The 12,711-nt window shown below is 34.7% G+C and overlaps 4 protein-coding genes and 1 long non-coding RNA gene across 7 annotated transcripts in view; 2 read left to right on the forward strand and 3 right to left on the reverse strand.

The window, feature by feature from the left end:
- Nucleotides 1–182, reverse strand: part of LOC119636137 (probable serine/threonine-protein kinase DDB_G0282963) — a 94,146-nt gene extending 93,964 nt beyond the window's left edge. The window contains exon 1 of the mRNA XM_038031313.1: nucleotides 61–182. The gene's annotated coding sequence lies outside the window, so the exon portion shown is untranslated. The remainder of the gene's footprint in view (nucleotides 1–60) is intronic.
- Nucleotides 183–1,773: 1,591 nt separating this feature from the next.
- On the forward strand, nucleotides 1,774–4,780 carry LOC119636144 (periodic tryptophan protein 1 homolog). Of its 3 annotated transcripts, none has more exons than XM_038031326.1 (3): nucleotides 1,774–1,793; nucleotides 2,909–3,330; nucleotides 3,593–4,780. In XM_038031326.1, the coding sequence occupies exons 2-3, from the start codon at nucleotides 3,088–3,090 to the stop codon at nucleotides 4,718–4,720; spliced, it is 1,371 nt and encodes a 456-aa protein (XP_037887254.1). In that variant the 5' UTR covers nucleotides 1,774–1,793; nucleotides 2,909–3,087; the 3' UTR covers nucleotides 4,721–4,780. The 3 variants fall into 3 exon arrangements, with proteins under 3 accessions (XP_037887254.1, XP_037887252.1, XP_037887253.1); XM_038031324.1 differs by lacking the exon at nucleotides 1,774–1,793 and adding an exon at nucleotides 2,715–2,842; XM_038031325.1 differs by lacking the exon at nucleotides 1,774–1,793 and having other exon boundaries at nucleotides 2,843–3,330.
- Nucleotides 4,781–4,802: 22 nt separating this feature from the next.
- LOC119636309 (U7 snRNA-associated Sm-like protein LSm11) lies at nucleotides 4,803–6,118 on the reverse strand. The gene is made up of 2 exons (XM_038031611.1): nucleotides 6,111–6,118; nucleotides 4,803–5,641 (listed from the first exon to the last, which is right to left on the reverse strand). Exons 1-2 carry the CDS (start codon nucleotides 6,116–6,118, stop codon nucleotides 4,831–4,833), a joined length of 819 nt encoding a protein of 272 aa, XP_037887539.1. The 3' UTR covers nucleotides 4,803–4,830.
- Nucleotides 6,119–7,362: 1,244 nt separating this feature from the next.
- The window catches only part of LOC119636145, a 48,164-nt gene continuing 42,815 nt past the window's right edge, over nucleotides 7,363–12,711 (forward strand). The window contains exon 1 of the long non-coding RNA XR_005247127.1: nucleotides 7,363–7,611. This is a non-coding gene — a long non-coding RNA (uncharacterized LOC119636145). The remainder of the gene's footprint in view (nucleotides 7,612–12,711) is intronic.
- On the reverse strand, nucleotides 8,059–11,174 carry LOC119636140 (spondin-1). The gene is made up of 6 exons (XM_038031321.1): nucleotides 10,663–11,174; nucleotides 10,195–10,589; nucleotides 9,432–10,119; nucleotides 9,192–9,363; nucleotides 8,661–9,124; nucleotides 8,059–8,601 (listed from the first exon to the last, which is right to left on the reverse strand). Exons 1-6 carry the CDS (start codon nucleotides 10,880–10,882, stop codon nucleotides 8,180–8,182), a joined length of 2,361 nt encoding a protein of 786 aa, XP_037887249.1. The 5' UTR covers nucleotides 10,883–11,174; the 3' UTR covers nucleotides 8,059–8,179.

Genomic DNA, 12,711 nt, shown 5'->3' on the forward strand with positions numbered 1-12,711 from the left:
TTTTTTTTTTTTATCGAAATTTAAAAATTATTAGCTAAACTATTATTTATTTTAACACACACTTAACATAAGCACAAGCAATCTTTAGCAGATAATCCGATAAAACCGATATTCATGAAATGAAATCCACTCCATTAGCTCCATTTCATTGAAACGCTTGAAAATGAATGACTAGACTACACATGCTTTTAGCCAGCGCCAGCTGCGCCTTTAAACAAATCTATCGGCGTGTTGAGCATGAAGCAGAATGTTGAAAAATATATTTTCTCAATATCCAGCTTAAATGTACCGTGGAGAAATGTCGGAGAGTATATGAGTATGCTCATGGAGAGCCATAGCTATTTTAAATACTTTTATATCTTTAGTGGATTTAGTGAGAGGGAGTGTGTTTATAGATCTTTCTTCAATCTAAATTTGCAATTTATAGAAAGCCATGAGCGATAATATCGGTAAAGAATGTAATCCTTTATTTTATCCTCACCATATCTTCGTCAAATTTATGAAAGGTTCAAATATTGATAGAATTTGGAGGATTTTTTTGCAACGCAACGGATTCTCTGCTATATAAATAAAATAAAATTAACATTATTATCATCAATATAAGTACAAAAGTTAAAATTTAAATTTTTTTTTTTTTTATTTTTAAATATTAAAAATATACTAAAGCCATTAAAGATTAGATTAAGAGATTACAAAATTATATATTTATATATTTATAGAATATATATTTTATACATATTTTATTTTTATATTCTATCTTTTAAGAAAAAGACTTCAAAATATATTATGTATCTACATATGTCACACATGTGTATATTTTGTTTTGTTATTTCAAATTCTGTCTTTTTAGGAAGAGAGTAAAATTTGCTGTGCTTTGTGTTTCTTATGGAGAGTAGCTATGTTTTTTTGAGAGTAAAATTTGCTTTGCTGCGTTTCTTATGCAAATATTTTTGAAAATAAAATTTCTCGTCTGTGTCTTTTGGAGAGGAAAATTTACTTTGCTATGTGTTCTTATGCAAGTACTTTTGAGAGTAATAATGTCTTTTTTGGCGTAAAATTTTGCTTTTTGAGAGTAAAATTTTACTTAACTTATCTTAAGAAATAATGATATACAGTCAAAGTACCATGAAATAAATAAATGTATGGCCATAAGAAAAACGTGTACTGTTTGATCTATAAAAACGCTAAAATATTTGAGTTGTAACAAAATTCAAGTAAAAAGCAAATTGTTAAATACATCTAATTCTCTTTTTCCACGAATTTTTTCAAACGAAATTTGATTTAACAGGATTACAAAATTCTTTTCTTATACAAATTGTTTTGTTTTAACACGATTTTCAATATTCTTGAAATTTATTCTAGTTGCTCACTTTCTCGATGGCCTTGCATTTTAACAGAGGTTTTCCCTGTTAAAATGCCATTTAACAGATGTTTCGACTACTTGTTTGGTATTTAACACAGCTGAATGGCGTTACCATTTAATAGAGCTGCCAATTTTTGATTATTTTTTTTAACTATTACAAGCAACTCTGCGCATACTCTTCTTATTTTCCTTTGGTGTGAAGAAATAGGCGATTAACGGTTTTTTAGTCATTTTGCAAGCGCTTCTGGAGCATTAACAAATTGAAATTTTTGTAAGAGGAGTGAATCTGCTAATTAAGCCAAATTAAAGCAAAAATAATCAAAAATTTATATTAATATTATAAAATATTATTTGTGAGTTGTGAGTTTATTATTTTGCTAATAAAGTAAAGTGTATAACGTCTAACAAAGGCAACAACGAAACAAAAACGGTGAGAATTTTAGAACAATTTTTTGTCTTAGTTCTGTCTTGTGACTGCGCTGATGAATGGAATGGAAAAAACCCATGATAAGTCTTTGACTTCGATTACCAAAAAAGCGCATAACAATGTTACTATGGATGAATTACTTTGTAAAGAAAACGGCATTTATCCTGCTGTTTGCAAAACTCTGAAAAAAACATCGAAAAGAGTATTAGTTTAGTCAATTTACGTTCGCTTGGTGTCGAAAGATTTTCTAGTATTTTTTCGCTCCTATGTTAACGCAAACTTCTCTAAGAAAGCTACTAAACACGATTCTGTAAAACATTTTTCGCTCATTTTGATATTAAAAATCACTTGTTGGGCTTTGCTCAATACATGATTGGTGTTATTCGAAGTGCATAAAGCGATTTTTTATTAAAACTAAATCTTTATTCTGATTATCTAATCAACATATTTCTCTTTGCTATTATTTTTCACATTTTTTTGACTTTACCCTAATTGTCGAAGTCGCCAATATATGTATATGATATACCCATAGTCTTACTGTCCCAGCCAAGTCCACAACTGTCAAAGCCCTTAGTCCAACGCTTTTGTTAAAGATGTGTGCTCGTTAGCAAAAGAGGTTAACATGCAGGAATAATTTCCTTCAAATTAAACGGTAAATGTTTTCCGAGAGCAGTGTTCACAATATATAGGCCTCAACAATGTTATAATAATGAGGTGCAAGGTTGATAGAAATAATATAGAGTCGCTGAGAAATAATTTGCTTTAATGTCCCGAAAAAACCAAGCAAAGTTACCACAAAACTCTCTTTGCGTTTGTAAAAAAACAGCTGCAAAAGAAATATATAAACAGCTGTTAGAAAATGCAAAAACTTAAAAAAATTAAACAAAAAATAAAGTGTGTGAATTGTGAAGAAAAAGATAAACAAATTTAGAAAGAGTAAGCCCAATTTTTCCTTTAAATATTGAGCTAAATTGAACTAAATATAGTCTAACACAAATTCTACATCATTTTCCATTCATACGATTTTGCTTGCTTGTTATTGTTTACCATAGGTAGTTTGTTTATATAAAACAAATAAATGTCAATTTGACTCTCATTTTTGACGTTTTTCGCACTAGTTACTATTATTAAAATTTGAGTAGACGTATTAGAAATACTTTACATCTCTAATAAGTTATCGAGAATTAGAATAAAGCCCATCTCTCAATGAATATATTCAAAAACAAAGTATTCCCACACGTGTTTGTAAGTTTTGTTTTTGAATTGAAAATATAAATATTTTGGAGCATTTTTGAATATGGCGGATGAAGAAGATCGACCACCTGAAGCTACAGTAGACTTTGTGCCCGCGATTTGTTTTGTACCACGTGGGGTTGCCAAAGAGAAGCCTGACAAAATAGTTCTTACCAAAGAAGAATTAGCTCGCGTAATCAAAGAAACCAAAGAGCAATTGGGAACAGACGACGCAGACGCTGATGATGACAACGAAAGCGATGAAAATGATACAATGGAAATTGATGATAATGAAGAAGAAGCGCAGGTAGGATATGAAAACATTAATTATTAAGAGATTAACTGGGCTAAGCCAATAAGGATAAAATTTTCCTTTTTTGCTATATAAAAAAGTGCATTGTCACCTGTCGAATGTTTGAAAAGAAACTTTAGTTTTGCTTTATATTTTTTACAACTACAACAAGCAACATTTAGAACATTTAGTGTTTTCACCTGCTCCCACCTAATGAATTTTTGTTGTCAAGTACACCTTTCAATTCAAAGCGACTAATTCGTGTAATCCTTTCAAGGTACGTGAGTTTTCTTTCGATAACTACGAACAAGAAGAAGATAGCCGTGCAGTTGATATTACCAACGTAGTCGACGTAGACAATCAAATAGCCGATGAAGACGATGACTCCGAAGCCGAAGACGAGATCATCAAGCCTACCGATAACTTACTCTTAGTAGGTCATGTGCAAGATGATGCAGCTTACATGGAAGTTTGGGTATTCAATGAAGAAGAGGAAAGTTTATATACGCATCATGATTTTTTGTTGCCCAGTTTGCCGTTGTGTATAGAGTGGCTAAATCATGATCCAGGAAGTGATAAGTCTGGCAATATGTGCGCAATTGGTTGCATGGATCCCATTATTACTGTTTGGGATTTAGATATACAAGACTCGCTAGAACCTACCTTCAAGTTGGGCTCAAAAAAAAGTCGGAAAAAGCAAAAAGAAGGATATGGTCACAAAGATGCGGTATTAGATTTATCTTGGAATCGTCATTACGAGCATATATTGGCAAGTGGCTCAGTCGACCACTCGCTAATACTATGGGATTTGGATGAAGGTCGGCCGCATACCACAGTAACAGCTTTTAAAGAAAAGGTTCAATCGTTGGAATTTAGTCCCGATGAAGCTCAGCACATTCTTACCGGCTGCGCCGACGGTCGGGTTCGTTTATTTGATTGTAGAGATCCTCAATCGGTAAACTCTAGTTTTGTTAAATGGAAAATAGTGAATGAAGTGGAGAAGGTTTTATGGAATCCCAACAGCAATAATTATTTCGTAGTCGGCGATAATGCTGGATATTTACACTATGCGGACAAACGTCATCCCAAAAACTTCTTATGGTCACAAAAAGCCCACGAAGAGGAAATATCAGGCGTTTGCTTCAATACGAACGTGGAAAATCTTTTGGCTTCCACATCTACAGAAGGTTGCTTAAAAATTTGGAAATTCGACTCTAGCGAAATTTCGCCAGTATATTCCCATGAATTCGAAATGGGCCGCTTGCAATGTCTGAAACAAAGTCCTGAAGACCCCTTCACATTAGCTTTTGGTGGAGAAAAGCCGCCCAGATGCCGGGTGTACAATATAAAAAACTTCGTAGCCGTACGAAGAGCTTTCGATATCCCCGATGCTGAAAATATCTAAAAAGTGTTCCTTTTTTTTTAAAAGGTTTGTAAGAATTTATTTAAAAATATTTATAAAATTTTTTATGGAAAAATAAAAATGAACGATATATTTTATAAATTGGTATGTATTCATTGGGGTTCCTTATTATCAAGTTGCACCAAAACTACATGTTCTCCTCGAAGTAATAATTGTGGTGTATGTCTTTTAATTTCAACAGTTTTTCGATTCAAACTTTTCGCACTCTGTAGAGGCAACGTTAGGCCCAGTTTACGTAAACGGCGGCTGCAATCTTCCGGGGTCTTCAGCAGTGGCAGTTTTTGATCGGCATATTTGAATTTTCGTTGCTTATAGCATTCTTCTACGTCAGTTAATAAAAGATTCCAATGACGATCAAAATACTGAAGAAATCCCATGACATAGCCTCGTATACCCTGTTCTTTACGTACAATTACACGTACTTTATATTTACTACTTATATACTTATTTAGCTCACTTAATGGTCCATTGGATTGTGTCATTTGTGTGAAGAGATTTCGTCTTTTTTTCATTTGTGGTTGACTTTTAACAGGTAATTGATAATTCTGGAATCGTCGCAACGGTTCCTCTTTAGCGCCAGCTTTGCTCGTAGATGGCAATGCATCCTTATTGGATGGCTTATTTAGGCCATAGATGCCGACTTTTGCTAGAGCGCTTTCGAAAGCTGCGAAATTTTGATAAATTATTTTCGGATTCTTAACCGTAATACGATAATCTTTGGCATAGAGGGCTTTTAAGGGATTAAACAAATCGCTGGATATATCTAATTCTTGCGAGTCTGTACGCGAACTTGATTGATCCGTTTTTTCTTCTTGCGGTTTTGTCTCCTCCTCTTCTTGCGACTTTGATTGATCATTTGATGCGGCCGATGCATTTTCTTGAGATGGAGGATCAATTTTGAAACTAATTTAATTGAATAATTTAAAACAAAAAAAAATGTTTATATTTTCTTGCAAATATGCGCGCTGTTAGACTGCAACAGCTGTTTCTTTAACATTATGCGCTTGACGGCTGAACAAAGGAGAGGGGAATAGAAGATAATATATATTATCGAACAGCTGGAGCAACTGGATGAAACTACGAGTGCCAACAATAAAGGCCCATGAAAATTAGGATACACTCTTTGATATAAAATTCAACAAAGTTTTGATACAGATCTCAACGAATTTTCCGTTGTTGATTTTCTTAATAACAGAAGAGGAAGAAGAAAAAATTAAATTTTATTTCGCTTTTGGCTTTTGCGAAAAGAAAATCAAAAAAGTAGAATGCATTAATTTTTTATGAACGCGACGACCGTGCTTTTGTTTCACGCGCAAAGCTAACCACGAAAATCATCGAATTTAAGCGCTATGTAAATAACACTTCTCATTACCTTATCATCGTCACCAATAGACCACCATCGCTAGTCAAAATACATAGAAATGCCTATTAGATAACAATAGCGATGTTTTTGCCGCATTCTATATTAAAACCCGGTATAAATGCAGTTTTATATAAAATTGTTTCAGTTTTGAACACCAATGATGTATCAATCAATAATCTGTTAAAACGAGAAATACATACGTACATATCCGAGGTGGATTTCAGGCTCGCTCATTTAATTACTCTCAGATGATTCCAAATTCAGGTGAAATTATCTTTTAGTTAACTAGTTTTAGTTGAGAATTACGTACGGCTATCGGAATTCGAAATTTTACTTCGGTATAATAATGAGAAAACAGGGAACAAATTGTACGTGTGTTTCTTTACAATGATACAATAAACAAAAAAATCATGCAAAGGTAAATAAGAACATAATTATCTAAAACTTTTGACGAAATGAAGTCAAATGGAATATTAAACACTTTTAACAGAAAAAACAATTTAAAAATTGCAACTAATGAGTCGCATTGCTTCTCGAATTGGCGCGCATACTTACACATATATGAAATTACCTAAAATTCGAATGTGTTTGGAATAATAATGTTCAGGCAATTTTGGCGCGTCAACTAAAATTTTTGCAAGCCATGCGTTGCCGTTTATAAGTGGAACACGAGTGTAAGTACGACTGCGATGTGAAGTTTTGGTGTATTTGGCAATTGTTCGAACCCTTTTCTGCATGGTCCATCAGAAACTGCAAATTCACCAAATTTCTTCATTTTTCCTTGTTGGATTGCGTACAAAACACAGTGGCGTAAATGAACGCTATCAGTAACCAAGGATCCACGACCGCGCCTCACTTAATATTAACGTAAACCTGCTAGGAAATAGTCACACTACACACAATTTGATGCCATATGATATGTGTAAGTGTTTGAGTCGATTCGCAAAGCAATGCAATTTATTAGTTGCAATTTTTAATTTGTTCTTTCTGTTAAAAGTGCTTAGTATTTCATATCACTCTATTTCGTCAAAATGTTTTTTTTTTTGTACATTATACCATTGTGAACAAACAAACGTCAAGTTTGCCCCTTATTTTCCCATTATTTCCTCAAAGTAAATTTCGAATGGTGAAAACTTTACATGATTCCCAACGAAATGGTTCTCAAGATACGTCTTCCAATTAAGAGCTAATTAATTAAAATGTACACAATCGGTTGCCAGAAATTTTAAAATGTCATCAAAAAATTGCTTCGACGCAAAAGCAAAGCAAGCTATAAGATCAACAACATATTAACACATAATCAATTTTATTTTGATTATATTTGCTTGAATCTAAAAGTTATTGCTGTGGTCAGCGTTTTATATGTTACTTTAATTTTTTGTGATATATTGTGCGTAAAGTCGTTATGTGAAAATATATATAATAATAAAATGTAAGAATATATCTATAAATATTCTCCATAGTTGATGACCAAGAAAAGTTGTTCAAAAACTGCGAAATCACAGCAGAGGTAAGTTTTAAGTCTTCGAAGCTGTTTGCCTATCATTGTTTCAATATTGTCGTTGCTTTATAAAATTTTCACTTTATGAAGTCTCTCAATATGTTCCAAGTAATGACAAGAACCATTAATTTAAGCAAAGAAAGAAAGCGTTGTACATTTCGAATTTTCAATGCATAAGAGAGGAATTTTGGAAAAAAACCAAGCAGAAGATTATATATATATATATTTAGTAGTGTCATGAGAGAATTGCCAATATAAAAAGATTTCACTAAAAAACGATGTTATTTTAAAATGTTCGTTTTAAATTTATGAACACCGTCCAAAGTATTTAAACCTATAAAATTAGTAAATATTTCAACAAACCGTGTCGCATTACTTTCGACGTGGGCTAAGCAAAGCGTTTTTCTTAAAATTTACGAGTAAACTTAGGACATCGAACGAATTAAAATTAATAATAACTTCATTTTTTTCAACATATATGGAAGCACTTTTCCAATTTTTTTTATCATCGAATAGAATAAAAAATATCTATCTGAAACAAGATTAAACATCTACGCGTGTTAAGAAAAAATAAAAGTTAACAATCGGTCATTGTGCAACGACGCCTCTTAACAGTGCGCTTTGGACAAGGCTGACCTCCGTTTTTAGGTTCACTGATAACGTAGCGATAACGTTCAGAATAACCGAGACCGCAGCGAACACTGCATTCTGACCAATTTGACCATTCTGACATAATGCAACCTTCTGGTACACTATCATCTGGATTATGGGAAGCATAAGCGGTTTCAGGAAAATTAGGTCTTGATGTTACAATTTGAACACTAGATGTTGCCAGAATGCTGCAAGTATTTAGGCAATCAATTTCAGTTAAGAAATTATTTCGATTCCCACGGCAGCCACCATAAGTAAAAGTTTCGCAACGTCCACTTTCCTTGTTATAAGCGTAGCGCATATAACTTCCACGGCAAGGGCCGGCGTCAAAACGTTCCGAACATAAATCTAAATCGTTAAAAACTTATTTTTAATAAAATCTAAGCATTTTTGCGCACTGCGTTTACTTTTGGCCATGTCGAGGCTAATGGTACAGTCTTGCGATACCGAACACTCTTTTTGTTGGTTCAAATCCAGACGCTTCGTACAATTCTCCTTAATTGTTTCGTCTTCTAACAGTAACAAACGGGTGCGTATCGTAACGCCTCGGCCGCAAGTGGCTGTGCATGGACTCCAATCGCTCCATTGCGTAGTAGGACACATGGGATCAGGCAATTCTATTTGTTCAAAGACGCAGTCCGGTTGCATGCATTTCTGTTTTTCAACGATGCTGATATGCGGACAGCGTTTCCGTCCCAAGTGATTGATGAAAGCACGAGTTCTCATTGTAATGCCGATGCCACAAGAAGCTGAACATTCAGACCATGCACTCCAATGCGTTGTCTGACATAACCCATTTCCTTCACCATTTTCATTGACCGGAGAAATAGATTTCGCCAAATTTTCTCCTTCCTCTTCGTCTTCCTGTGCACTTTTTGACAAATGTACAAACGGTTTAGTAAATGAAAATTTTGAATTTAATACTTGACTAAGCTTACCCGCATTCTGGTATAGCGGCAGCACACATTTCTTTCATGACCAACTGTCGTGTGCACATGGCAGCTTCGGCCTTTTCTGGCTGCAAATAATGTCTGGTGCGCATGCGAATACCCTTGCCACAAGTTACCGAGCAAGGTGAGAATTCAGAATATTCCGTTACACGGCACTCAACTAGATTGCGTCAAAATTGTTCATTTAGAAATTAATTGGTAGTTATTAGGTAACAAATAACTATTCACCCTTTGTATCCTGTTCCTCTATGTTATCAGATACATCAACTTTCAAAGCTTGCAGAAAATCATCATCACAGTTTCTCGGCAAAATTTTTTCTCTTCTAATGTACAATTTGGCCAAAGGCGTCATGTCACGAGATGTTGGATTATAGAAAGGCGCACGAGGATCTTCCGGATACATTGTAGTAATGCGATACATGCGTTCTCTCGGCTGGGTTTCCAAGTTCGGCGACATGTAAGAAATGCCTGAATCGGTGCCGGCATCCCACGGATACAAATCGAAGTCCAAAGCGTCTTTCCACGAGCAATCATCCATGCATAGATCTATGCCGTTTATACCAACCACCCAATCGGGCGAGGGACCAAACATAGATACCATAGAAACCTTATGATGTTTACGATCGACACGAAATGTTGACGAAGTGTTAGTATTTACTTGAGGGTACCATAGACCAGCAGCTTTTATTAAAGTTCTTAAGCGTGGCCCTTTACCTCTTAGCTCAGCCTCTAGAGCACTTGGTGAACCAAATTCAGCCAATGAACGAAAACCATCAGTGGCTATATGATTTTCTCCCCAAAATGAAAAATTGGTTTCATGTGAAGCTCCAACGATATCGGAGAAATGCGTCAACCATGCTGCGAAGGGAAAATCTTTTGGATGGGTTTCATCGGACCAAATGCCTTCGAAAACGAACTGAAAAAGAAATGTCGAAATAAATCATTTTTCAAAATCGTCAAAAAAGAGTTATCTAAAAGAAGTGATGCCTACGCTATATTTCGCTTCATCGCAAGCGCAACACATTTTCTGGGCAGTGTTAGAATCAGGTCGCTTTTCACAAATTACTTGACTTAGTTGACCGTCGTCTGAGAACCAAGAACGCGGCCCTTCGTAAACCATGGCCGAGAGAGATACGCAACCCGAGCCCGCGGCAGGGGCAACCCACATAACTTGTACTTCTGTTTTCGGTAAATCGTCGGCTTCGGAGACGGTATTTACACAACGATCGCTGAACTTTGCTAAACCGTCGCTAAATAATTGAAAACGGCCGACACGTTTCGGCGTGGCCGGTACGGGACGTCGGGCGCCTACGTGAGCTTCGGCGGTTATTGTGAAATGCGTGAAATGCTGCACTTTCATATGGGTGCGTGAACCCAAAAGCAGTACTGTAAAGAAACAATACCGCGACGCGGTTTATTTTTTGTTATTTTTTGATTAAAGTTTCATGCTAAAGCTTGCCATTATAAGTCTTGCCAGGCACATAGCCGTTGGGACTGTCCGCTACAATTAACTTATATCCATTATCACCACGCGAACGGCGACCATGTTGTAAGTAAGTCGGTGCTCGGGTGCAACTCTCAACTGAAATAATTGCGCTACTAATAATGAGCAACAAAAACGCAACACAGTTATGACTACTAATAGACGAAGGCAGTAAATGTTGTGGCAGTGTCATCATTTTGATTATTTCAATGAAATCAAATCAATTAAAATGTCGGTTAAATTGTATACATAAGCTTAAGATGTATGCGCAAAATTTTTATTAAATGTTCCGTATGTTTCAAAACATAAATATTCGAAACCCAGTTTACTGTTCAACTATCCGAAGCGATAATATAGGTCACGCACTATCAGTTCAATTATCACATTTATTAAAAAACAAACATAAGCAATTAAAGGCATTAGCCTTTAAAGTGATTGCTACCGATCGATCTATATATATACATATATATATATTTATATGTATATAATATTAATTCTATGTTTCCTTATGTATGTGTTTATTAGAAGCTAAGCTAAGCTAAGCTAAGCTCCGTGCAGAACAACTGAACTGAGTGAATAACGAGAGAAGACTAATTTCCAATTAAAACTTACAGCATGAATGTTTTTATTTAAAGTCTTTCCTTTGCCAGTAATCACATCAGAAAAACAAAAAAAAAAAATAAAATAAATAAATAAAATAAAAAAATAAAATATGAAATTTCTTATGCCATATGAATGTAGAAAAATTATAAAAAAAAGAAGACGCCAGCGGAAATGATCCAGAGAGTAAAAATGTTCGCTTATTCAATGGCAATGAGTTGTTGTAATGCTGATAATTTCGGATATGGATGCGGGTGGAATGCATAGATTTTTTGCGGAACATATCTCAATAAATCATTTCATGAACGTATATATTGAACGAATTTAATTTCATTGTATATAATTGAATCATATATAGTTTTAGTAAATCGATTTATGCCCTAACCTTAGAGTTCAATTGCTTTGCTTTTGCGCTGATAACAAATGCAATACCGCAACTAAATGAAAAAAACGCACTCTAATCGCAACTAAATATGATAAACAAAACAATAAATAGGTTTTCCGCTTTAGAAGAAGAAGAAGTAGAAAAAAAAAGATGAATTACTGAAGGATGTGGTTTTAGTCATTTTGTCCTTTTTCAAAAGGAAGCGTCAGAGATCCTATAAAGTATAGATACTCTTGATCAGTATGAAATTCTGAAACGATTAAGCTATGTCTGTCCGTCACCGAAATGAAGATATCGAGTTTAAATTTGGTAGAAACATTGCAAGTTTTTGCATGCAGGCTGCCATCGAAAATGGTCCAAATTGGTCAGACCAGAAGCCCTCAGTGGAGCATAAATTAAACGCTACTCCGTTTTTCTTGTGCGTTTTTACTCGTTACACAAAAATTGTAAAAGTTAGGAGACTAATAATTTCCTTGCAAAAATGGAAAAAATCCTCCCTGTCCACACAAAGTTACAAGTGATTAAATTTTATTTTTTTCTTTCACTTTTTCAAAATTGCATGTTTGTTAATCATCAGGTCAGCAAGACAGAATGTTTAAAACTACTTTCCTATATTCCACAAATGAAGATATACTGTCTGCCTAATAATGGCTTGACTCTAAAATGAGTATGGTAGGCACCGCGACTTGGTGTATTAATTTTTTCTTAATAATACAAGCGATATGGGTGTTATGTAAGAGGACTTAGAGAGTCGAACGCGAGATGGTAAGTGGATTAGTTCCAAATAAAATGTGACGGACGTCACGATTTAGTAGACTATAGTCGCATATACGGTAGTATGGCGTTGATGTGGGTATCGCATAAAACGACTTGGAGAGTAGAATGCGAGAAGCCAAGTGAAGCGAAATTAATTTGAATGGATGTCACGACTTAGTGGATAAGTGTTTTCTTAAAAATACCTTCGATATAAATGTCAAATGAAAGGAGTTGGAGAGTAGAAGGCAATAAGATGTCTTAGTTATAATTTAATTATGGTGGAC

Source organism: Glossina fuscipes, unplaced genomic scaffold (assembly GCF_014805625.2).
Source record: "Glossina fuscipes isolate IAEA_lab_2018 unplaced genomic scaffold, Yale_Gfus_2 28, whole genome shotgun sequence".
In the NCBI taxonomy this organism is placed as follows: domain Eukaryota; kingdom Metazoa; phylum Arthropoda; class Insecta; order Diptera; family Glossinidae; genus Glossina; species Glossina fuscipes.